Raw genomic sequence first — 26701 nt, 5'->3', positions numbered from 1 at the left:
TCGATGATTTTATTTTTCATTCATTCATTCATTTTTCAGTAAAGATTTCTGGTTTATAAATTTTTTTTTTTGTTTCGTTCATTTTAAATACAGAATATCTGACTGTCTGTTTGTGTGTGTGTGATTCCATACAATCTATCTTTGTGATTTTGTGTTTCGTTTTTTTGATAAATTTGCTTTCATCGGGCCTTCCCCCCACTTCTTGATATAATATATGTGCAGGGAATCAAAAATTTGATTTTTGTTGTTGTTGTTGTTGGCTGTTTTGCTGTTTTCTGTTTTTGGCTGGCCACTTTTCTACAACTTTCAACAACATCAACATTCTCAATGTATATTTCTTATTTATTTTTTCTTGTTTCAAAATGAAGAATGTTTTTGCTGTTTTGGAACATACAGTGCGTATATTAGCCATGGCAATAGTGATGATGGAAATGAATCGCAAGATTGTAGTTTTGATATGGAATATATTTTTGCTTATTTCGTTGCATTCTAATCATCACTTGGCAAAATAAAAACAAAACAAAAAAAATGTTTGCTGTTTTTTTGAAATGAAAATTTCTGATTCTATCCACCACCCCGAACATTACAATATTTTCTTTTTTGTATATTTCAAAATAACTTTTTCGTTTTCTCATTCTTGAAAGAAAAAAGTTATTTCTCTCCATGTTGTATCCTTTTCTCTTGATATGATATTCATTTTTGTTTTGTTTTCGTTTTCATTTTCCAGTGTTATCCATCCATATTAGTTGAATTTTGGTAGACAAAAAAAACATTTTTGCCTTAGAAATTTCCTTGGAAAAAAACTAAACTAAACGAAAAAAAGAATTAAAGATAATAAATCATTCTATTGAAAATGAACAACATGATAATAATAAAACAACAGTGAAAAACATATACATCTTATTATTAGATTAGATTTTGATAGGATGTAGAATTGGGCGAAAAAACAAAAACAAAAAACATAATATCCTTGTTATCCCAAGTTTTTCTTCCCAAAAAAGAATGTAAGAATGCAAGAATTGGAATCATTTGCATAAACATACCTGATGCTTTCTCAGCCCAAAAGAATTTTTATTTTTCTTTTATTTTCCAATTCCTATAGGATATTTGTGTATCAATTCAATTCATTTTAGTTTTAGTCATAGTTTTGCTGCATCCTAATGATTGATAGAATATCGATTCGGGATTGGTTTTTTCGTTTTCTCGCCTTGCACATTGTTGTTGATGATGATGATATCGATTTTGTCATTGTTGAATAATATTGCCCGAAAATGAAAAGATTTATGGGATATTTCTTTGGTATATTGAGTTTCTAACCAAAACAGAAATATTCATTTTTGTTGTTGTTATTGTTGAATATAACTAATGATGATGATATTCAAATGATGATCATTCATTTTCTTGGATGATCATCATGAATGAAAATAATAATAATTTTTCTTACCATCATGATCAAGTATGATTATAATATATGATGTTATCCAACAAACAAAACAAACAGAAAAAATGCACCCCAATAGATAGATAGATAACGCTTCAGTAAGAAGGGTATTATGTGTAATAATCATATTTGTTTCGACGAAGAGGCATTCCGAAATGGTCATCATAATTAAAATTGTACTGATCATGGTCATTGTGTGTTTGTATCCTGTATATATTTTTTTGCTTGTTTGTTTGTTTTGCTCATATATTTATTTCCTTTCCGTTTTCCCGAACACAAATTCATAATTCTTCATGATGAACCTTGGTCGAATGATGGTGAGGATGTTAAGGTCTTTTTTCCTGTTTTGATTTCTGATTCTACTCGTATTTCATTTTCCCCTAAAAATAAAAAAAATCCTTTTTATTTCCGGACATCATTTCCTATTTAGTTTTTGTTTTGTTGTTGTTTATTACGATTTCTGGATATGAAAAAAAAGATGTTCAGAATAATAATCATCGAAAATATGGTCATTTTTTTCAAACTTTTGATGAAATTTATATTTTTTCTCTAAAATATAGAAAGAAAGAATTATGAGTTTTGAATAAGATTATCGCGATGAATGAAGAAAAAAAGGGAAGAAAAACTTTCCAAACTGTCATCATCGTCATCAATTGAATATTGAATATTGATAGGTAAAAAAACCAAATCGAGCGAAATTTTTTCTTTTTCCTTGTTGAAAAAGTATAGATTTATTTATGTGAAAACATATGGATTATTACATAACCGAAACGTTTTTTTCCTTTTTCCTTTTCTTTTTTTTCTCTGGGTTAAAGATTCTGCTTTCTCAGCGTTACCCGAATGTTTAATGTTTGCTTTTCTTTTCTTTTTTCGTTCGGGTGCATAGGAAATACCAAGAAGAAAAAAAACTACTAAAAAACCAAGAAAATATATCATCGAAAGCAAAAAAAAAAAAACGAAGAAGAAAAATCGAAAATGTCATTAATTTGGCGTTTTTTTTCTTTTTTTCCTCGTCTTAGTTGTTTCCCATCGAAACATTCAAGCATTTTTTTTCTTTCTGTTCGTTTGCCGTCTTAATTCCACGTTCCATACTCAAAATTATCAATGTTGTCGTTCGACACAACGATAAAACCATTGTTTTTTGCTTTGTTTCGCTGTTACTAACTTGGAAAGAATCGTGGAATAAAACATTTTTGGGGTTGAATATTTGGTTGAAAAAGATTCTCTTAATGTTTTATAAATGAAACGAATGTTTGATGTAAGGAAAAATCCTTAAGCTGTGATGAAAAGATGTTTTGATGTTTTGTCGTTGATGTATGGAAATTATCATTTCGGGTATAAAGTAAGCAAAGGCCGTAGAACTTTGTTCGTATCTTATAAAAACAAAGACAAAACTTATCAAAGTCTTATAGGAAGAATCTTTACTTTTTCAATGAAAAACAACAACAACAACAAAATGTTCATTTAATTCATTCATTTTATCATTCGATGTATCGATGAATCAAAAATCAAATAAAAACTGAACCCATTCGCACATTGAACTTAAATTAAAGATTTTTGTTATCTTTCATTCCAAAATGTTTGTTTTTTGGATCGAAAATATAGTCAAAACAAGACAAGACAAGCTAGACTAAACTAAACTCCATTTTATTCTTTGTTTATAAACAGCATCTTCTCTCTGCTATTCCAAAATCCAAACAGCAAATTAGATTATCTCATTTTTGTTATAACTATGTTTATATTTTTCATTCAACCAAACGAAAGAGAGACTATTGTTGTTTTTTTATTGCATTTCAGTGAATAAACAGAATAAATCTTTACACTAAAGCACGTGACATTTCGACTATGTTTTGCCCAAATATTCATTTCATCATTTTACATTATCATAATTTGTTTTCATTTTCTCCGATCACTTTATGACTATCGATTGATTTGCTGTTTTTCAATCAATGGAAAAACACGGCTCTAAATTAAAGTTTTTTTTTTGTTTTTCAAAATGATCAAAATGGACAAAATCGAATGAACGAATCAATTGCAATATAGAAGAATATAAAAACTCCAATAAAGTTGACCAAAAGAAACATTTTGTGCTGATAAGAATTTCTTCTTTTTCGTTGATTCTCTAGTCACGTTTGTTGTTGTTGTTGTTATTCAAAGAATTTTCAAGAATAAAGATGTCGGCTTTTCTCTCTCTCTCCATTGAATCATCATTATTCTTATTTTTCAGCTATAGAATTCCAAAAATAGGAATTTCTTCTTCTTCTTTTTCGTTTTGTTGCTGCTATGTGCTGTTTTGTTGTTGTTGTTATATGGGAGAATATATTTGGATCCAAATATAGATCAAAATCATATTTACTTCCTGAAACATTGTTGTTGATGAAAATTAAAATGAAAAACTTTTCGGTAATTGATTTCTGGAAAATTTTCCAACAGAAAAAATTTTGGCCTTTTTCTCTTGATTCGATTGACCCCTTTTTTGATGTCAAGATCATCGGGAAAACCAAAAAAACAGAAGAAAAGACACATCATGATAATGATTGGTAAATGGTTATCCTCGTTGACAATTTCTACATTTTCTAAGTACAGATCCAACAAAACCAAACACACACACATGTTCAAATAATCAAATACTCATCAAGTAAATGGAAAATGGTTGATGATGATGATGATCATCAACATTCACTTATTTCACTTAGAGGTCATCAGCGAACGAAACATTTACTGGTTGTCAATTTATGTTATTTGATTTCACGATGGAAAAACTGTTGGAACTACTGTGTCTGAAACAACCAAAAGAACGGAAAATAAAATTGTAAAATAATTTCTGTTCTTCTTTCCATTCAATCATTTTTGAAGTGAAACAAATTTTAAAGAAAATTAAATGTTTTTTTGGTTATGTAATACAGTAGTGAATCCAGACGGGCTACCAGACGACTATAAAAAACAACCAATTTCCATTTAGATTTTCAAAAATAAAAAATCTGAATGACAAATGTTGTGTTTTTCGTAGTAGTAAATATCAACCTCGTCACCCCAAAAAAGCCCATACTTTTTTTACGAATTGATTTTGGGTTGTTGTTTGATTTTTGTCAAATAATTAATTGTTTGAATTGAACAACGACAAATAATAATAATGATTATTATTATAGTCAATTTGACATCAACAAAAAACAATTTGGTTTTCTGCCTTTTCTAGAACCATTTTTACATTTTTTCTGCCTTTCTTCTCCCGATAAAATCCAACCAAATGACCAATCTTAAAAACCAACATTACTGTTATTGACGAATTTTTTTTGAGAAAGTTTCCAAGAAACATTTCTTTTCTCATTTCTGCTGTTGTTTGAATATATACGCCCAATCTTCTTTTGAATGTGGATGTTTTGTTTCACTAATAATAATAATGATGATGATTATTATAAAACAAAAAAAAAGAAAATAATGGCCAACATAATTATATATAATGTGTGCGTGGGTGGATTGAAATCAAAATGAAAAAGAAATTCCCGGCTGAAATTGCTGTATGATGATCATCATTATTATCCTCATCAACGTTGTCCATTTGCAACCACCAAGATTCTTCTGTGATGTTTGATTCTGGACTGTCACATAGAATTTTTTTTATCTGTAATGATTTTGATTCTACGCAATTGTTCTGTTATCCTTTTTTTGCCAACAATTTCATAGACATGACAAGAATTTTTCATTCTTTTTTCTAAAAAACATTGGTCATCATCATCATCATCATCATTGAGATAAAATGAATTAATTTTTTCATTGTTTTTCCTGTTATTTTTGATTTAAAATTTTTCCTAATTACAAAATTTATTATGATGCGAATATAACAACAACAACAATAATCAAATAATGAAAGTAATTGATTAAAAAAAAACGGAAAAAGACATCCAAATTGATGATGATGATTGTAGTGGAAATGGAAAATGAAAATATCATTACATGGAGAGCGAGAGAGAAAGAGAGATTACATTATATTTGTCTGTGTGTGTGTGTAATATCCATAAATTTTGATGATTTTTATATACTTGTTTGGTTGGATTCTTTTTACTACTTTTTCTTTGGATCAATTCTGGGTTTTTTGGTATTCCGGATTTCGCGTTTTGTTTTGTCGGATTCTTAATAATAACGGATTTTTTCGATTTTCGATTTATATTTGACTTTTCTGATCATCATCGAATGATGAAGGGATTTTTTATTACTTAACCAAGGACGACAACAACAACAACAAAAACAAATATATCGCATTTGGATCAATATTTGATCTTTTCAACGAAATTCATTTGCTTTTTTATATTTCCTTTCATTTCTGATCATAGCTCAGTAAAAAAGCATGAGAAAGATTGAAAATAAAAAGACTAATTTATGACAACGATGATGATGATGTTTGATGGGAATTATCATAATGGAAAAAGATACCAAAGAAATAAAAAACTTTTCCATGAAATTGATGGATTCCAACTTTGAAGATCGTTTTTCTAAATGATTTTCTTTTTCCATAATAATTATCAATTTGTGATTATTTAATTATATAATCCTAATTAGTATCATTATGTTTCAAACTTTTTTCCTCTCTTTCTTTATCTGATGATAATAATTTGTCATCAATCTTATGTTTTTCATCATTTCGTATCATCATCATATATTCCTTATATGTGTGTATGCATCATTTTATGAATCTTTTTGGATGTGACAGGCAAGAAAAAGAATTCTTGCATGTTTCTTTATAGTTTCTGAATCTTGCCTTTCTATTGAAATCATTTGATGACGATAATGATGATCATTATTATCATCATCATAAATGTCCATCATTATCATTAAACATTCAACATATTTACATTTTAGGTTTTTGTTTTCTGTTTGTTTGCTTAAACATGGGAAAATTGTTTTTTATTCTGTATTTGTATTTTTGGACTTTTGGATCGTCGATTATCATCAAAAAACAAGCAAACAAAGAAAAAACTAATTGTTTTTTGTTTGTTTGGTGACACACACAGAGAACGACATAAGAAAAAGATCTAAGAATAGCACCATCATCATATAAATGACACATTAAATGTGACAAAAACATAGTGAGAGAATTTTCTTTCTTCACCGACCAAAAAACAAACTTATAATGGCCGGTTATTGCCATTCGATGATGATGATGATGATGGTCAACCATTATGGTATGAATGTATTCTCTCTGTGTGTGTGTGTAAAGCCAATTAAATCCATTTTTTTCTTCTTTTTTTTTGGTAAAAATTGTTATCATCATCATTTTTGGGTGTTTGTTTGTTCGGTTGTCTATACGGTTATTATTTTATTTCGTTTTCGATTAGATTACCAGTTTTTTACCGGGTTTTTCAGTGGAATTCAGTAATAGATTACTAAATTTTTTTTCCGAATCCTTTTTTTCTCATTTCTCAAATCGACGAATTGGAAACAATTTTTTTTCTCATTTTTTTCGTTGAATGAATCAAATGATCCATTGAATTGGTTTATCATTACACGCACACACTTAAGAAAAGTCAGAAAGTTTCCAAATTCCCTGTTTGTTTGATTTTGGCCAAAATAATTCGACATTAATGATTTGTTTCAAATGTTTGGAAAATGAATGATTCAAACCGTCGACGAACAATCTTTTTTTTTGTCAATTAAATTCAAAATGAAATGGAGTCTTGATTTTCTTTGAAAAATTTTAAAGTAATTTTCAACCAATTCAGTGTAGGAATCCTCTGTTTGTAATCGATTTCGGATTTTTTTTCGGTTTGGTTTTGTTTGTTTTGATGATTTTTCTTTTCGGCTTTTCTTCTCTTTCGTCTTCTCCGTTCATAAACATGATTCCTTAAGGCAAGAAAAAAAAATTCCAAACATCTTTCAATTTCAATATAGTGATGGTATCTTTTTTTCTGAATCTCTCTTGGGATCATAAAAAAGATCGATTTGAACTTTTTTTTCAAGAAAAATTCTTACTAAACTTGAAAATTGGAAAAAACACAAAAACGATGCGATTCGAGCTCAATTAATTCCACCAGAAGAATAAGAATCTCAAATTCAAAACTTCTGGTGAAAAAAAAAATTTTCACTTGAAAATTGATTCATTGAACTCACACTCAACGAATAAAAATAATTTAAATTTTATCAAGTGGAATTTTCTTTTCCTTCCTTTTCTTTTTTTGGCCATAAATTTCAGCGAAAACAAGACAAAAAATAGCCATTTAAATGCAAAAGACTGATGAATTGAAATTTTTGTTTTGGTCATCGATATATCGAATTTATCGATTATCAATCGAATCATAATAACCGAACAGAACATAGTTACTATTTTTGCTGCTGCTGTTGTTGTTGGATTGTTTCAAAATTGAAATGGGATTTAGTTTTTTTTGAAATGGTCCATTCTCTTGCAAATATTATAATTTACAAATGCACATTCAGTATACGGTTTTTTTGTTTGATGGCAGCCCACCATCATCATCTTACATTATATGTCTTTTATTGAGCAATTGGATATAAGGCAATAATCATTGTCCATTAAAATCATTTCTATTTTTATTTCCATTTTATTTCAATAGTTCCGGTTTTTTGCCTTGTTTTTTTCTTTATTCTTCGGCTATAGTCTTTTGTTGTTGTTTTGATCCTATTGAATTTGTTTTGTTTTTTTTCGTTGATTGAAAAAAAAATGAAATTCATCCCCGAAAAAATCGAGAAAAAAGTGTTGACCAAAAAAAAGATTAATCAATGTTTTGGTTATGGTGATGATATTGGTGGTCAGAAAAAGTTCAATGTTACTGATTGAATTTGATTTGATTGATTGATTAATCTCTGACTTTAATCATTTTAGATCTTCAAGCAAAACAGTAGTGGTGATGTATTGTTGCTGTTGTTCGTTCGTTTTTTTTTTTTTTTTTTGATTAAGTAAAAAGCATTTCAAACTGACAACAACAACAACAAACGAGATCATTTTTCTTTGCTAGATTTCCTGACCATCATCAGAGTTCTTTCCCGTTTTTTCATTTTAGTAATAAACAACCCAAGTCCAAAACAATTAATCATCATAGTAGAAAAAGTTACATTTTCAAAACAAACACACAGGAAAATGAACATCTTTATATCGTAGTTGAGTCAATGTTGTTGGATCAACATTGTTTTTCTTTTTTTGAATTCTCGTTTTTCTAAATGAGTTTAATATGACTAAATTAAATCAAATTCGGGATTCAAAATTTGGATATAAGGAATTTTTTTCCAAAAATTTCAATTTAATTTTTGCTCAAATCACACATTGACATTTTTGTAAGTTTATCGTTTCGAAATTTACCAAATGGAATATAAAGAGTAAAGTAATAGTGGTGGGGATGGTGGGACAAGTGCCATCCGAAAAAAACATTGTCGAACTGTCTGTTTTTTATTAATTATAACCTGTCACATTCTTTTAAAACGAATGATGTTCGACGAACTAAGTTTAAAATAACGTGTCCTATTTTGTTTGTCAAAGTGATTGATTCATTTTCTTTTAAAAGAAATTCTTAAATCTTTTCCTTTTTTCTTTCTCCCTGTATGTACAGTTAAAAGACGTTCATTAACCATCAAAGATGTTACATCAAAAGAAGACAATGTTGCTAAAAAACAACATAAAGAATCAAATAATGGACCAATAATGTTGCCATTGATTGATGCACAACTCGAAAATGAACCAATAATACATGTGATCGGTTGGGAAGGAACCAGAACATTATTACCATGTAATGTTTCATTGAATAATCATTATCATAATGATTCGATTGATCTGATATTATGGTTTCGTGGTCAAGAACAACGTGCATTATATTCAATTGATGCTAGACGTACATCGACAATGCAACGTGCAAAACATTTTACCGGTGATGATATGCTTGGTTCAAGAGCTTTTATCGATCTAAGTACACGACCAAGTAGTTTGATTATTGATTCAGTCAAAAGTAAGTATCATTGCAAAATATGTTTGTGTTTTGCATCATTTAACCCGTTTTTATACATTCGTTTATAGTTGATGATTCGGGTGAATATCGTTGCCGTGTTGATTTTCGTCGTTCACCATCTGAGCATCGTTCAATTCTGTTGGATGTTTTGATACCACCAAAAGAAGTGATCATTATGGATGAATTCGGTCAACGTCTGAATGATCCAATCACCCCGTTCAATGAAGGTGCACATCTTAATCTTATCTGTGAAGCTGAAGGTGGTAAGTATCGTTTCATTTAACACTTGAAACTTTTTTTTGCTCATTTTTCATCAAATTTGTTTCAATTTTTGCATAATAATAAAAAGTTTTCATCAATCAATTCTGCGAATGATGATGACAAATGTTTGCAAATAAACCAAAAATAAACAGATTCAATTTGAATATTTGCTTCACACGCCTGAATATATGGCACGTGTGTATTTGCGTGCAAAGAAGAAAGTTTTTCATTTCAAATGATAATAAGTTTTTCATTCATTTCAACCATAATAATAAAAGTTGTCATCATTATTCAAGAATTCAACATTTTTTATTTTATAAACTTCAATTTTTTTTTCTTACCCGGAAAATTTCTCTCCAGTTTAAATATCTGTCATTCTTTTTTCAGGGGTTTCGTTTTCAATATTAAAATGCAAACAGAATAAAGAGAAAAATAAAAAGGAAAAATGAGGAAAAAATAAAAATTCTTTTCAATTTTGCAAAGAGAAAAACCAAAGAATTTTTCTCATAAATTTTCTGGTTTTGTCCTTTTTTTCTGGAAAGAAATAATAATAGAAGAATGCCGGAAAATTTCCGAATTTGTCAAACAACAACAACAATAATAATGTCAAATTCCAAATTCGATTTGATTGTCCATTTTTTTTTGTTTGTTAAATTGATTTTTGAGTTTTTTTCAATTCCAGAAAAAAATCATTGATGGAATCCGGAAAACACTACCAAGACAAATTGTTCTGTAGTTTTTTTCGAAAATAAAAAAAAAGCAATCATCATTGAATTTGAAGAGATTTTTGTTGAAAATGAAAAAACATTAAAATCAGGAACAAAGAATATTCGGATCTCTTGTAGAATAGGAACCCCAATGCTGTTTTGGGTTCTTATTCTACAAGAGGTTCATTTTGGGGTTCCTAATCTACATGAACCTTAATAAGGAACGAAACGATTACAATTCTAACGAAATACATCATATCTTTTTTTAAATTAGATATTTTTGTCAGCAGTTAGGTTTTCCTCCCCGGAAAACCTAACTGTCCCATCCTAACCTAACCTAACCTGCCGAGATTAAGTTTGATTAATTAAAAACCAAGGAATGTTCATTTGCTTTATTCTATTTATGTATGTAGCAAGTTAGCATTGAGTTACTATGGGTTGGGTTCCTATTCTACAAGAGGTTCATTTTGGGGTTCCTAATCTACAAAAGGGTGTTTTGGGGTTCCTAATCTACAAGAGATCCGAATATTCTTGGTCTATCAATGAATATTGTTGTTGTTTTTTTATTTATGTGTTTTTCCTTTGTTTGTTTGTTCATAGGATATTCATTGTTCCGCAGAAGATGATGATGATAATGGCTAGTCATAAATCTTGAAACAATTTTTTTTTATCAACAAAATTCCTTTTTGATGATTTAATGAAAAAACAACAATCTTAAATATTTAATGATAATGTCTATTACGTTATCTTTCAATTACCGACAGCCAAAATCAACGATAAATCGTTTTAAATTCATTTAAAATTAGGATAATTTTTCTTGATTCCAAAGATAAATATCAGGATTTAAAATGTTTTCGCTTAAAAATTACACTCGTTAAATTTGGCTTCGGAGCATTGAAGAGTGCGCAAAACAAATATTCAACGAGAATATAATTACAATTTTTGTTGTTATTTTTGTCAAAATTCTCACGCAATTCATCTCATTTTATTTCGTTGTAAAACAAAAATTCAATTCAAATAATGACAATGAATTCGTTGTTGCAATAATTGAAATGAGAAAATATTCCAGGTGTGTTTTTAGATGAGAAACAAAATTGAAATTCACTGTGTTTTGGGGATTCTGTGCGAAAAAATGACAACGCAAACACTCAAAACTTTGAATGTGAATATCAAAATCTATAGCAACACAAAACTAATTTATAAACATTTTTCCGAAACTATTTCTGCTTTACTTGTCAAACAAACGAACAACGTAGAATCATAAGCATCATCAACATTTTCAAATTGCAAAATGAATGAAAGATTGTTTCCATTTAGTTTGACCAGAAAAAAATGTTGCAAGTTTCTTCTCTCTTTAATGAGAGAAAAAAAGAGTTAAAATCACTAAATCAAACAATAATCATGTCTGATTTTAAACAGAAACAAACAAACTTCAGAATAAATAGATAAGGCAAGAGAAATACCATGCTTAGTTTTAAATTCTTATAGTAAGATTTATTTTGTTGTCTGGCTACTGATGATGATGATGATGTTTAATCAACTAGCCAGCCAACACAGACTGATGATATAAACCATGTGTGGAATCAGGAAGTTGAACTCAGATCACTTTATAAACTAACTTAGCAAACTTGATTCATTGAAATGATAATAATATTTATTTTTTCGATTGTTTGTGCGTTTGATTTTGTTTCTAGGAAAACCAAGACCATTATTATATTGGTATCGTAATAATCAACTAATTGATGATCAATGGACAATTACTGCACAGGGAATTGTTCGTAATGAATTATTCATTCCAAAATTACAACGAAATGATCAAGGATCATTACTTAGTTGTCAATCATTATTTAATGTTTCGAATGAATCCATTTCGGAAATGTTTGAGACAAAAATTTCATCACCAGCAACGACAACAACCATGACAACAACAACGACCAATTCTGCCATTCAATCATCATCTTGGAATCCTCGTGATCCTGATCAAATAAGACAGGCAATGTTGGCCAATCATTTATTTGTTGGACATATTCTTGACGATGACAACAACAACAATGATAATAACAACAATTCAGTCAGACAAAAACATAAAAATTTATTTCGATTAAAACAATCACAAAGTAGCATCCTATTGGAACTTAATCGTAAGTTGATCAAAAAAATATTTCTTTCTTTTTTTCTGATGTTATTTGTTGGAAGCTTTTTTCAATTTACGGAATATTCCTATTGTTTTGCCAGTTCTGTTAATCTTAATCCAAAATCAAAATCGAAAAAAGAAAAATCCAACAAAAATATATTAATATTTATAGAAATATTAATACTTTAATATGTGAATTTGAAGAAATTCAAATCAATATGATGATTATTGAAAATGATTGGAAACTTTTTTTCCTTTTGCTTACAATATCTAATGAAATATCATTTTGCATGTACAACCAGCGAACCAAAAAAAATTTGATAAATTAATTTTGCCTTCCATGTTGAATGTAATGTTATGAAGGAAAAATAAGAAAATGGATTTTCTTTTTCAAATCTTTACAATTTCTTTTTCATTCATTGAATGAATTATTCAAATTTTCTTTTGTTCTTTTTTCGTTTTGAAAAATTACAAATGAATGCAGCAGCAGCAGAAAAAATTCATCCATATAACTTATGGTTTTCATTGTTTTATTAGATTCGAAACTTGGTTGGCTGGGTAATGTGGGTGTGCGTGGGTGAGGATGGTTGCATTTTGTTGATGTAAAGAATCTAAATGAAAATGAAAGTTAATTATCTTTACAGTTTGCCCTCCAAGATGATTTTAGTTTGTTTTTTTTCTCTCTTCCCTATTGCATTCCTTCATCATCATCATCATTATGATTTTTGATAAATTTTTTTGTAAAATACCTATGATGTGTGTTTCCTTTTGGCTGTTTAAATAGCCCCCGGTTCTTATTCCACACATATTTTATCATCTGAAATGAATACAGCCAGTGATTGTCAATATTTTTTTTGCCTGAAACAAATTTTCTTCAAAAACAAAACGAAAAAATTCTGAAATGAATGAACAAAAGTGATTAAATAAAAGAAATTATTCTTTCCATTTAAACAATGTTTGCCAACTTTTTTTTGCTTTTTGCTTGTTTTGGTTTCCCTATCTCTCACTGTTCTTGTTCCTTGGTATTCAAAGCTGTCTAACATCTTTTTTTTTGTTTTACTTCCCGTTTCGGAAAAAAATAGAAAGAACATAAATGGAACGGGAATTCGTTGATACTAATTGAAAAAAATTGCAAAAAGAAAGTTTCTGTAAACTAAACTGAATTCTCCATCAATTTTTCATCCATATTTTTTTGTTTCTTCACTGTGTGAATGATCATCATCATCATCATCAAGCGAAAAAATCTATTTTTTATCATTTTCTCTCCCACTAAATTGAAATTTAATAATTCTGGACTTTTAACTTGACTTGGCTGCTGCTGCTTGTTTTTTGCTGTGTGTGTATCTTCGGGGCAAATGCATTACTCTTTCTATGTTTTTTCAATCAAATAAAATGAATGAATATTTTGTTTTTTCATTAATAATTTTGTTTTGTCTCCCTTTCCATCTTTTAATGCATTTTTTTCCAACAAAAAAATGTTGATATAGTCGGTGTGTGTGTGTTTGGTTGTTCATAAAACAATCATTTTGACTGACATTTTGGTAACGGAAAAACAAAAAAAAAAGTTGAACTCTTTCAAATGATCATCATCAACATCATTTTTAAAGCAAAAAAGAAAAAACGTAAAAAATAACAAAAAAAAAAATTTAAGTATATTCCATTACTGATTCATAGTTGGGTTAGGTTAGGTTGATGACTATGACTGTGATTCATAGTTGAGTGAGGTTAGGTTGATGACCATGACTATGACTGTGATTCATAGTTGAGTGAGGTTAGGTTGATGACCATGACTATGACTGTGATTCATAGTTGAGTGAGGTTAGGTTGATGACCATGACTATGACTGTGATTCATAGTTGAGTGAGGTTAGGTTGATGACCATGACTATGACTGTGATTCATAGTTGAGTGAGGTTAGGTTGATGACCATGACTATGACTGTGATTCATAGTTGAGTGAGGTTAGGTTGATGACCATGACTATGACTGTGATTCATAGTTGAGTGAGGTTAGGTTGATGACCATGACTATGACTGTGATTCATAGTTGAGTGAGGTTAGGTTGATGACTATGACTGTGATTCATAGTTGAGTGAGGTTAGGTTGATGACTATGACTGTGATTCATAGTTGAGTGAGGTTAGGTTGATGACTATGACTATGACTATGACTGTGATTCATAGTTGAGTGAGGTTAGGTTGATCATAGTTTTTTTCATTAAAATTTTTTTTTCATATCTTGAAAGTTTTTCATTTCTTTAAGTTCCATCACAATTCAATTCATTATTTATTTATTTATTTTTTGCAGTTTTTTTGTTTTCAAAGAAGAAAAAAAGATTCATTATGTTTGTTTGTTTTTTCATATGACAAGCTGTGTGTGTTCAGTTTGTTTGTCAATTTGTCTTATTTTCATTTGTTTTTCTAATCGATTCAATTCGATTTCGATTGTTCTCTCTCAGTCTTTATCGTCTAATCGTTTTATAACTTAACAATTTGATCCATTTTCGGGGAAATCATATTGTTTCTATGTTTCTTTTTTTTGTTTGACAATTTTGTTTGTTGTGTTTAACCCGTTTTGTTGTCTGTATGTTATACACAAGTTTTTTTATTGTTGTTGAATGAAAAATGGCTTTTCCATTCAATTTTTTCCTAAATGTTTCTGTCTTTCATTTCATTTCATTTCCAAAAACAACAAAAGATCTGGTTTAGGTTATCTCCTAGTTTGACACATATGTTTTTGTGTGTATGGGCCCGTTTTGTTTTATTTTTGGGTACAAATAAAAAAGTCAAAACATTTCATTTCGACATCATGATTTATCGTTACTGATGATGATGATTATTCTACATTTTCTTATCACTTTTTCTTGGTTCTATTTTAGACTTTTGGATAAGCTTTTGGATGATAAGTTTAGCAATAGAATTCTATTTTTCAAAGAATCCAGCCTAAACATTGGAAATATTTTTATTTAGTTAATCTGATTTCATATTGACAAAGAACCAAAGCAAAAAAGTTAAACACCTTTCAATCAGAAAAAAGTTTTTGTTTCCATTTTCATCACAGATGTTTTATCGATCAAAATACAATTTTCGTTTGAAATAAAACAAAATTTGATTCGACTTGAATGAATGAATGAAATTGTGTTTTATTTTTCAAAAATTAGCTTCATTTTTCATTAAAATAATGATGATGGTCAATTGGTGGTGGTCAATTTGATGACCGCCATGTTAAATTGAAATTTAGCCAAAAACAAAACACTGAATATTGACGATGGTCATTTGTTTCAATGATGATGACCATTTTGTTTTTTCATCCATAACATTTTTGAAAAAAAACAATAAAATTATGGCAGTGAAGCCAACTTTTTTTTAACCAAGTCAATTTTATTATTGAAACTCGTTTGCCATTGTTGTTGAATTTTTGTTTTTCAGATTTTGAATCTTGATTTGTTGTTGTTCCAAGTCGATTAAAACGAAAATGACTTTTGTGTGGGTTATTATTCAATGGTAATGTAAATAAATTGGCTAATCATAATCATAATCAGATCCAACCAACCAAACGACAACGACAACAACTTGAAAAAAAACTTGACTTTTGTAAATTTCAAACAAAAAATATTTTCAAAAGCGACGATGATGATGATAATATCGAAATGTGAAATTTTATTTTCAAATTCCCCATTTCATTTCATTCAGTTGCGAAAAATTTGAAAAAAATTATCCATCCGTTTATCATTTTCTCGTTTTCCATTCAATTCATTCATTTGGAACTAAGAATATTTTTCTTATCCAAAAAAAAGCGAAAACGAACGAAAATCGTTTTCCGGCACAACCATCATCATTATTATTATCATTATCATTATAAATGAATATTGAATTGGCAAAAAATATTCGTCGCCCTGATCGCTTTGTATTATCATGATGATGATGATATTCATTGCTATTATCATCATTATTATCATCATCATAATGATTGTTGTCTTTTTGAACTTTTTTTTCGAACCAAGAAGAAAAATTGGTGTTTTGTTGTTGTTGTTGTTGTTCGCGGTGGTGGTGGTGGTAATAATTTTTTCACAACATTGAATAATGATGTGAAAAACGAGAAGCAGCATCATCTTTTTATTGGAAAAAAACGAATAATTTCTTTGAAACAAAAACAAAAAGTGAAAAATATATCCATTTTTGACGCTTTTTAGATCGGGAAAAAAACAAGACAAACCAAAATAGACAAAGAAGCAATAAAATTCATTGCAATAAAATATATTTCAAATCGAATACAAATCGAATTGGCTTCGAGAATAATAAAGAGGTTTTTTCTTTTTCTTTTTTTTCATTTCGTTTCAAATTTCAAAAACGGATTCAATTTTCTTTTTTTTCGTTTCGATTCATTTTCAAATGCTGAATTTATTCCCAATGATCATCATGATGATCGTGATGGAACCGAAAAAAAAACAAAGTTATATTATAATCATCAGTTTTTCTGTTCACTGTTCATTTCTATATCAATCCATTTCATTTGGCAAGGCAAAAAACATAACCAAATAAAAATAAAAGATGTGAAATAAATAAAATAACAAATTTGTTATGCACGCTATAAGATGAAATGATATTCTTTATTTTTGCCCAGAAAAAATGTCTATTTTAGTTAGATTCCTAAAAAAAGTGAAAAATAATAAAATAAAGAAAAAAAATAAACTTTTATCATTTTTTTTTTGAATATCATTATTGCAGAATTTTTCTCTGCTACAATCATCATCATCATATATGAAAAATGTCTATATATGCGAAAGATCGTTCAACCAAACCAAACCAAATCGAATGAATATCACCCAAATAAATAGAAAAATCAAATATCATCGAGAAAAAAAAGTGGCAATAAATCGAAAATGGTATAGATTTGTTGTTGATGTTAATGTTGTTTGGTTTGTTTTCGGCTGTGGAAATTCGATATCATCGCACATCCATTTTCTTTCGCAGCAAAAAATTCAATCGAGCATGTTTAGTATTGAGAGGGGACAATATTATATTTAACAATGCATTCGTGTATGAATGACCATAATTCAATCAACAAACATGAATAAATAAATAAATAGATTCTTTGAATATAACACCCCTCCAAGTATTTATTGCATTATCATCATCAATGTTATAATATTTTGGTGAATGTTTCTCTACTATGAATCATAAAACACTTAACATAGTGGTGGAATTTTTTGGTTAAAAAGTTTATAGAAAGTAAAATGGAAACTGAAACTAAGAATCCAATGAATGAATGAATGAATGTTTGTAAATCACGCAAAATATCAATGAATGATGATGATGATTGTCATTAGTTGTTTTGGATGATAATGATAATGATGACGACAACGACCAGCACTGTGACACCTTTTTTGTTGTTGATAATGATGTTTGTCATGATTTTGTTTGGATTGTTGATAATACTGTGGAACCACCATCATTAAATAATATATATTCTTACTGTCACTGAATATATTTATATTTATAAATTGATCATTATAATAACCAACCAAACAAAAACGTGATGGTTGTGTGTGTGTGTGTTGAGAATATTGAATATATTTTTAGTTTTAGAAAAAGTTTATCCAAGTTTTTTTCCTTGGTATGCAATGTTTATTTATTTTGAATATCATTCATAATTTATTTAAAATAACAAAAACTTATCACTGGTCAAGTTAAACAAGTTATTTTCAGTTATAATGTAAGAAGTGAAAAAACTTTGATTTTAAATTCTTTTTTTCTTTCAACTTATTAAATGTTTAACCCTCCGCTATTCACGCAGCATTTCTCACGTCGTTATCCATGTGGGGTCATTTTTGACCCCAACTTTGATCGCTTTTAAATTATGTTAGAAAGTTAAAATAATCTAAAATTTTGTGCTCAACTCTTAGAAAATATTATCAATTTTAAAATTTCATCAAAAAATTCTATCTTAAAAGCATATCATTAATGATACAAAGCGGCAAACAAATTTTGATTTTCCTATTAAATTTGGGGTCCGTTCATAACGTAAGTGTTGTAGGTAGGGATCCTACAGCACTTACGTTATGCACATTTAGACTTCATCCCGAAAATCGATGATTTCTCCACTATTCTTAGTCGGAAAACGGTGAAAATTGCCTATCATGTTCAATAAACATAGATCTTCGATCATTCAAGAGAAAATTGATTTATGTTGATAGATTTTCGAATGGCGAAGTTTTAAATGTCGTTGGGGTCAAATTTGACCCCACCTGGATAGCCGAGGGTTAAGGAATTGGATGATGATGGTGATGACCAGTGTGGTGAAACCATGATTCAAATTCGTGATCGTCATATAATTATTGTTGATCAGAAATTGAATGTCAAACCGCATCAAATGTCATTTTTTTCGCTTGTTCGTTCGTTGTTTTTGGTTGTTATAATGAATTATCCTGAAATTATCTTCATCCACAACAATAATGATCAACCCAAAAACAAAAACTAAGCAAAAATCTATTGTAATTCAAGGTTTTGTTCTTCCCTGCTAACTAACTAAATGATCAACAATTAAATTAAAACATTTTTTTGCTCTTTTCTCGGTGATGAACCAAAAAGAAATGGAAAAAAAAGTTTCGGCTATAAGAAAATCTTTTCCTCCTCATCATCATTATAAGATTTTTGTTGGCTTGCTATAAAGAAATAGAAAACATTTCATTCTTTAATTCAGGATATTTGCTCTCTCTCAAAAAATTTTATGATCATTTCGCATTGAAGAATTTTTTTATTTTGTCCATTGTTTTGTTAGTGTGGCCATTTCCTTTTTTTTCCTGTTTGATGTTTTATCGTTTTGTTTTTTATTTTTATTTTTGTTACTTAAAAAACTAAAGTATAATGATCGTCATCATCATCAATATTATCCCCATAAAGTATCTTAACTTTTGATTATCCTTCTGTTTTATTTCTTTTTTTTCTTTTTAACGTTTGTTTCTCCCCACGTTTTTGTTTTTCCTCCGAAATATTATCATTTTGAAAATTTAATCATTTTTCGTTTCGTTCGTTTTCTTTCATTCAGTCCGTCCATTGAATGTGCGTATAACAACTGTACATCGTCCATTGATTGATGGACAAATGATTGTAATCAATTGTGAATCGGATGGTGCTCGGCCACCAGCATTATTATCATGGTGGAAATCATCCAAACGTTTAGAACATTCAGTTACGGAAGAAATCGATTTGACAAATGATAATCGTACATTGAGTACCATCAAATTTTTACCTACCATGAATGATAATGGTAAAATTCTGAGCTGTCGTGCCGATCATCCAGTATTACCGGATTCTTCGCTTGAAGATTCTTGGATCCTGAATGTATTATGTATGTTTTTGTTTTGTCATTTTTTCATTTTTCATTAAATTGTAATTTCTTTTTTTCCAGTCAAACCAAAATTGACAATATCATTCGGTGCTACAATTCAACACGATAATATTCATGAACATTCAAATGTTTCAATTGAATGTCATATTTTATCTAATCCGATTGTTACCGAAATTGGTTGGCTATTTGATGGAAAACGTTTGTCAACAACATTTTCAAATACAAAATCAACAATTCATCATCGTGATTGGAATGATTCTTGGATTGAATTCAAATCAAACACATTATTCATATTCAATATTGACCGAAAACATTCTGGTCGTTATCGTTGTATGGCTGCCAATGTTCAAGGTGAAAGTTATAGTGATGATATTCTACTTAAAGTTCAATGTGAGTAAATCAATTTATTTGGTTTGTTATGTTTAACTTGACTAAATCTTGATTTTCAACCAAAACAGATCGACCAGTTTGCTCACGTGGCCAACGTAATTTATTTGGTGTTGCACAACGTGAACCACTTCAAGTGCCTTGTCAGGTTGAATCCGATCCAGAAGAAGTAACATTTCGTTGGATGTTCAATAGTTCCCAATCAGAATCAATGATGATGATTCCTATCGATACGTTTCAAGTTCGTCCATCATCATCATCTAGTAAAAGTCGTCAATCGATTGCACGTTATGAACCAAAAACACGTTATGGTTATGGACAATTATTATGTTGGGCAACAAACAAACTTGGTGAACAATTGGAACCATGTCGTTTCGATATAATACCAGCGGGACAACCGCAATCATTGCAAAATTGTTTAATACGAAATCAAAGTTCCGATGGTATCATTGTTCGATGTCAGCCAGGTGATGATGGTGGCCTGGATCAGCAATTTCATCTAGAAATTTTTCAAGCTGATCGTGGACAAATGATTGCCAATCTAACTAACAACAATATCCAAATCGATAATGGTGGTGGTGAAAATTTCGGCCAATTTTTATTCGAAAATATTTTCAATAACAATTCTATTACCGATCTTACCGATAATGGTATCGCATCGGCTAACCCGTTACAATCAAATAATCAATATGTTGAATTTATTGTTGATGATATTCCTATTTCAACAACATATGTTCTTTTGTTATATGCATCCAATGCTAAAGGTCGCAGTAATTATGTAACACTCTCGGCTACAACAATGTCACCCGGTAGTCGTGGATCAGGTTTGGCAATTTTCTTCTGAAAAGAGATTCATCAATTCATTTTATTTCTCTCTTTGTATGTAGAATTTCTAAAATTTACAGCTGATTTTGGTATCAAACCAATGATGTATCTTTTAATCACTGTTGTTATTGGATTAGTCATTTCAGCGATAATCATTATGATTGTATCGAAAATTCGCACTATTAATCGATCGAAAGGTATCAATCAATCATTTGATCGTTTTGATAACAATAATAAAATTTATTCATCCAATTCATGCAGGTCGTCATCGATCATCAACTTTACAATTATCATCAAAAGCTAATAAATCAATGATTAAACAAATATCAAATGTTGATTACAATAATGATAATAATAACAATATTAATTTGGATACATTCTCCTCCGCTGTACATTCATCATCACCAATGAAATTAGACAATCATACCACAAATGGAAACGATGATGATAATTTGAATCTTCATCATCCAGTAACGTTATTAGATTTGAACGCAACGAATTCAAACATTATGCATCAATCATCATCACAACAACAATCACCATTCCATGATGATCATTGTTTAGGATCATTGTTAGGTGCCAATCATAATTCAAGTTTAAATACCTCATTATCGCATCATTATGGAACAATGCCCATCAATCTTAATCATCATCGTCATAATGATGAATCTTCTAAACATTGCCAACAATCTCATCATCATCATCCGCCGCTCAATGTGATAATAAAAAATCCTCTAATGGAACATTTAAGCCATAGTAGCCAATCACCTTCATCGATTGATTCATTACCATCGCAACCACCGCCAATGTATCATACGGTTTATGCTTCCGAACAAACCGCATCAACATCATCTGCTGATCCATTTTTTTCCATACATCCTTATCATCATCAATCACGATCCGAATCGAATGCCGATGATCAAACAACAACACCATTACATTTGCTTATGGATGTTTCATCTTATTATCAACATAATCAGGATAAATTATCAAATCAATCTAGCCATACAGCTTTGTTACCATCATCATCATCTGATCATTATCACAATCAAACAATTGGTGGTTCGATAACATGGAGTCAAGCCGAAACATTGCCACTAGGTGGTGGAACTGAAAGTCGAAATGATATCGATCATTCTCATCATCATCAAATCGGTGGATTTCTTTCACCAACATCCCCAATTTCAACATTATCTGTGCCTTTTCCATTTAATCAACCATCACAGCTTGAATTAGGATCGACATTGATAACAATGGATGAGCAACAACATCTTTTTGAATCTTCAAATAATGATGATCATCATAATCAACAAGATCAACAACAACCAACGACATCATCAACAGCTGTTTGAATTCTATTCTATTCTATTTTTCGCGATTAAATGCTCAGTTTTCCACAGTAAAAAATTGTAAATATATTCATCCTATCCTCTTTCGTTCCTGTATAAATAATTTAAAAGAAATTAACAAATATAACGAGTTGATTAATTGATTGAATTTTATTCAATTTATTGTGCACAATTTTTTCTGAAAATAATTTGATGACATTCATGCTGTTTCGTTTTCAATCTTTGGTTGTTGATGTAGAGATGGTTGTAATGATGGAACAACAATACCATTATTAGCAATGGCAGCTGCAGCCATTTGTCGTTGTTGTTGATTTAAAGCCCATAATTGTGGATGTTTTTTTCGTTGATGTTTAAACATTTTCCAACGTTCAACAAACGATCGATTACAGCCATCCATTTGACATTGCCATGGTTTTTCATCTCTATGTGTCATTTCATGATATTTTAAACTATGTTTCTGAATGAATGATCGATTACAATTTGGCCATGTACATTGAAATTTTTCCTCAATCGATGTATGACGTTTACGATGTCGAGCTAGATGACCCGATTGTGAAAACCGTGATTCACAACCAGGCCAATCACAAGCATATGGTTTTTCACCTGTATGGACAACAGTATGTACTTTAAGTTTATATTTTTCTTTAAATGCTGCCGTACAACCAACATATGAACAACGAAATGGTTTGGCAACCTGATGTACACTACGAAGATGATTGATTAAATTCGAACAAACATTTGTTTCATAATGACATCCATTAAATTCACAATGAAAATATGAAGATGCGGCTGCAGCTGCTGCTGTTGATGACAAATTATTGTCAGATGAAAAGTTTGTCGAATTACCGTTATTATTACTACCACCATTACAAATGGAATTTGTTTCGTTTGTTTGATTAGTATTTAAATGAGATAATTTTTGTTTTTTAATCGTTGATGAGGTAGTAGTAGCTTGTAAATTCGAAGATTGTAATGATGATGATGGCGGCGATGCCATTTCATTGATGGAAAGATCATCATTACGTTGATGAAGACGAGCAATATTTGAACGAATAGAATCTTGTACCAATCTTTTTTCACTATTAACATCCGAATCATCATCATCATCGTCGTCATCGTCATCGAATATATTTTCTAAATTTTCAATCGTTGTAGAATTATTATTATTATTATTAGTAGCAATGTTTGTCAATGATATTTCATTTGGATTGTTAACGTTAGTGGAATTGTTGGTGGAAGATAATTGTCGACCTCCAGTCACCGTATTCGATAATGATGATGATGAAGACGTTGATGATGATGATGGTGATGAACGAATTGGTGATTGAATTGTAACAATAACCATATCACCAGCCGATGTTGGTGTCGAATTATCATGATGTAGATTTATTGTACTTGATAATAATTTACTTTTACGTTTATGTGCTACCATTGAAGGAATGGTATTATTATGATTGTTAATAATGGCTGCTGCTTGCGATATTGTTGATGATGATGGCGTTGATGAAGATGATGACCGAGATATTTGTAAATTTTGATGATGCGGATTATTATGAATCACAGTTATTGTTTGATGATCATTATGATGCTTTCCAAGATTATTATTTGTTGAGACAAAATTAATTCTTTCAGTCGTCGAATCCGATTGATTCTGTGCTGTTGATGATTGATTTGTTGTTGTAAATTCTATTGAAGCATTTGCAGGATTCGTAATCAATATCTGGCCATTGGTTGAATTATTCGGTACGGAATTCGAAGACGTTGAACCATTATCGTTGACGATCACTGTAAAAGATGAAACATAATAAATTAAACCAATTTTTAAACAAAAAAAAACATTAATCCTTACAGCTGATTGGATGAAGATGAACACCACCACCACCACCAACGCCAATCGTACGATGTTGATCTACAATTTTAACTATAGAAGTAGATGATGATGATGATTCTACAATCGTTGCCGATGATTGTACGGTATTGGATGGAGGAATCATTGAATTTTGATCATTATCATCATCATTATCATTCGTAATAAAAGTTGTGGCTGTTGCATTTGTTGATGATTGTTGTTGTTGATTGAATTGAAATTGTTCAATAGGTTGCGTAAGATGTTGTTGTTGTTGATGACTAGATGATGATGTTAATGATAAATTTGAATTTCGGCCATTTAAAATGCTTGATATTGGAATTGTTCTCGCTGAATCAAAAAATCAATGTTAATCAATGTTAATCAATGTTAATCGTTACATCAGCACTTACCTTGATGTATAATATGAGGTATTGTTGAAGCAATGGAAGAAATTGTAGTCGCTTGCTGTTGTTGTTCCAATTTAATTGTTGAAATAGTTGCCGGAGCAGAATTTGATGATTCAGAAGGATTCAATTGAATGGAATTAAAATTCTGATTCAATGATTGTTGTTGTGAAACGAGTTGAATTTGTTGTTGTTGTTGAATTGAATTATCATTATTATATAAAAGATTCCCGGATGATACTACCGATGATAATTTAAGGAGATCATTAATTGGTTTAATTGATTGATGATGATGATGTTGTTGTTGATGATGATGATTATTATTATTCGATGGTGATGATCGTAATAATCGTTCAATATTTTTTGGCTCAATCACAAGATTAGCAACATCAGTCGTTGATGATGATGATGATATTGGAATAAAAGTCGATGTTGATGGTAATGATGTTTGCGATTTATTAATCAATTCCAATACGGATGATGTTTGATTGGAAGTATTTAAATATGGTTGTTGTTGAGGATTTTGCATCAACGAATTTATTAAAGTTTGTTGTTGTTGGGGTTGTTGATGATAATTCATAATATTTGAATGATGTTGTTGTTGCTGTTGCTGTTGTTGTTGATGAATAACATTATGATTTTGTAAAATATCACTGAAAAAAAAGTAAAGTGGGTTAGTACTAACCCAAATGGGTTGGGGCACGTGGGCACACCATTTTGGGTTAGTACTAACCCATTTGGGTTAGTATCAATTTAGTTGCAACCAAATGGTCTCATAACCTTTTTGGGTTAGTACTAACCCTGATTGCAACCAAATGGTCTCCTAACCTTTTTGGGTTAGTACTATCCCAATTTTTGTTGCAGCGGCTCCTTTCCCCCCTTTTTATCCTCCCCAAATAATTTAACCCCATATTAATTAAAATTTAATTGATTTTATTAAAATAATTAATTAATTAAATTAAAAATAAAAATTGTTTATATTTTATCTTCCGATTGTACTCGTCTTTTCGTGCTATTCATCGCTATTCATAATTCCAAAAGTGAATGTCCAAATTTCAAAGATAATCCGATAAAACAGGTTGCCAATATCCAATATCAGTGATTGATACCAATGTCCATCAACTATGATCGATAGCTATAGCCATTCCAACAAATGATGAGATATAATGGTAAATACCTGACGGAAAAAAATATAAGTTGTCAGTTTGTTCATTTCATTTAATCACATACCATTCATTATCATTCCAAATCGATGTCAATTGTGCCGATATTCGACTGATTTAATCATATTTGTCGATTGTTTTGTTGGTCACAAAGTTTCACCCGACACCGAATTCAATAGGAAATAGTTCAGACCATGTTCTCTAATCCTAATCTAACCTAGCCTATCCTATTGTTGAACATTATCAAACTATTCTTGAATCAGATGCCGATGAACAATGAAACCAACAAATCAATCTGGAATATGATAGTCAATCGAATATTGTTTCGACATTCATTAGTAAAGACTTGAGAAACTAAAGTGAAAAGTATTATGGATTAGATTTCAAATTTACCTGGATTATTACCAGCAGTTTTATTTGGGACCATGTATTTTCCTCACCAATTATCCATAGACTTTTGTCATGTCGAATGATATGCTAAAACGAAGGAAAATTGTGATCATTTTCATGTTACTCAAAATGATAACATTACCTTTATTGATTTACTGGAAATGTTAATTAGCAACATAATGAAACTGAAAAAATAAACTGAAAAAGATGTGATTAAATGAAAGTTTATTTAAAATGAAATATCATTTGATAATTACAAACTTGAATAAATGCCATCGAGAAAATGATCATTTTTCGTCAATTGCATCGCAGCCCGTTCAAACAATTTTCATCAATTTCGTGGTCAATTTTTAATCTGGAAACAAATAAAAGCATAAACAAAGATAATCTTTAATCAATAAAAGTGGTTGTTCCAAAAATTTGGACCAAAATCAATGATTAAAATTGAAAAAAATAACTTATAAAATCAACCAGAAAAAAACGTTCGAAAAACAAC

The 26701-nt window shown here is 29.8% G+C and overlaps 2 protein-coding genes across 2 annotated transcripts in view; one reads left to right on the top strand and one right to left on the bottom strand.

The window, feature by feature from the left end:
- Positions 1 to 22552, top strand: part of LOC113796284 (uncharacterized) — a 36888-nt gene extending 14336 nt beyond the window's left edge. Inside the window, exons 3-10 of the mRNA XM_027346522.2 lie at positions 8998 to 9390; positions 9459 to 9653; positions 12053 to 12499; positions 19536 to 19838; positions 19899 to 20228; positions 20297 to 21049; positions 21113 to 21247; positions 21312 to 22552. Of these exons, the coding sequence (XP_027202323.2) occupies positions 8998 to 9390; positions 9459 to 9653; positions 12053 to 12499; positions 19536 to 19838; positions 19899 to 20228; positions 20297 to 21049; positions 21113 to 21247; positions 21312 to 22402 (3647 nt within the window). The 3' untranslated portion in view covers positions 22403 to 22552. The remainder of the gene's footprint in view (positions 1 to 8997; positions 9391 to 9458; positions 9654 to 12052; positions 12500 to 19535; positions 19839 to 19898; positions 20229 to 20296; positions 21050 to 21112; positions 21248 to 21311) is intronic.
- Positions 22531 to 25513, bottom strand: LOC113796285 (uncharacterized). Its single transcript, XM_027346524.2, has 3 exons — positions 24659 to 25513; positions 24249 to 24596; positions 22531 to 24184 (listed from the first exon to the last, which is right to left on the bottom strand). Exons 1-3 carry the CDS (start codon positions 25230 to 25232, stop codon positions 22599 to 22601), a joined length of 2508 nt encoding a protein of 835 aa, XP_027202325.2. The 5' UTR covers positions 25233 to 25513; the 3' UTR covers positions 22531 to 22598.
- Between the last annotated feature and the right edge of the window lie 1188 nt (positions 25514 to 26701).

Source organism: Dermatophagoides pteronyssinus, unplaced genomic scaffold (assembly GCF_027571235.1).
Source record: "Dermatophagoides pteronyssinus isolate colony J.1.1.1.1 unplaced genomic scaffold, Derpt_VIB-CSIC_2022.12 sq0006, whole genome shotgun sequence".
In the NCBI taxonomy this organism is placed as follows: Eukaryota; Metazoa; Arthropoda; class Arachnida; order Sarcoptiformes; family Pyroglyphidae; genus Dermatophagoides; species Dermatophagoides pteronyssinus.
The sequence above is the reverse complement of the archived record's forward strand: the minus strand, read 5'-3'. Positions and strand labels throughout refer to the sequence as shown.

Excerpts from the sequence above, each read along its gene's own strand:
- LOC113796285 (XM_027346524.2), bottom strand. The coding sequence starts at position 25,232 with ATGAATTATCATCAACAACCCCAACAACAACAAACTTTAATAAATTCG. Across the intron at positions 24,597-24,658 it reads ACCTCATATTATACATCAAG|CGAGAACAATTCCAATATCA; the intron begins GTAAGTGCTGAT and ends TTTTTGATTCAG. Across the intron at positions 24,185-24,248 it reads TCATCTTCATCCAATCAGCT|TGATCGTCAACGATAATGGT; the intron begins GTAAGGATTAAT and ends CATCTTTTACAG.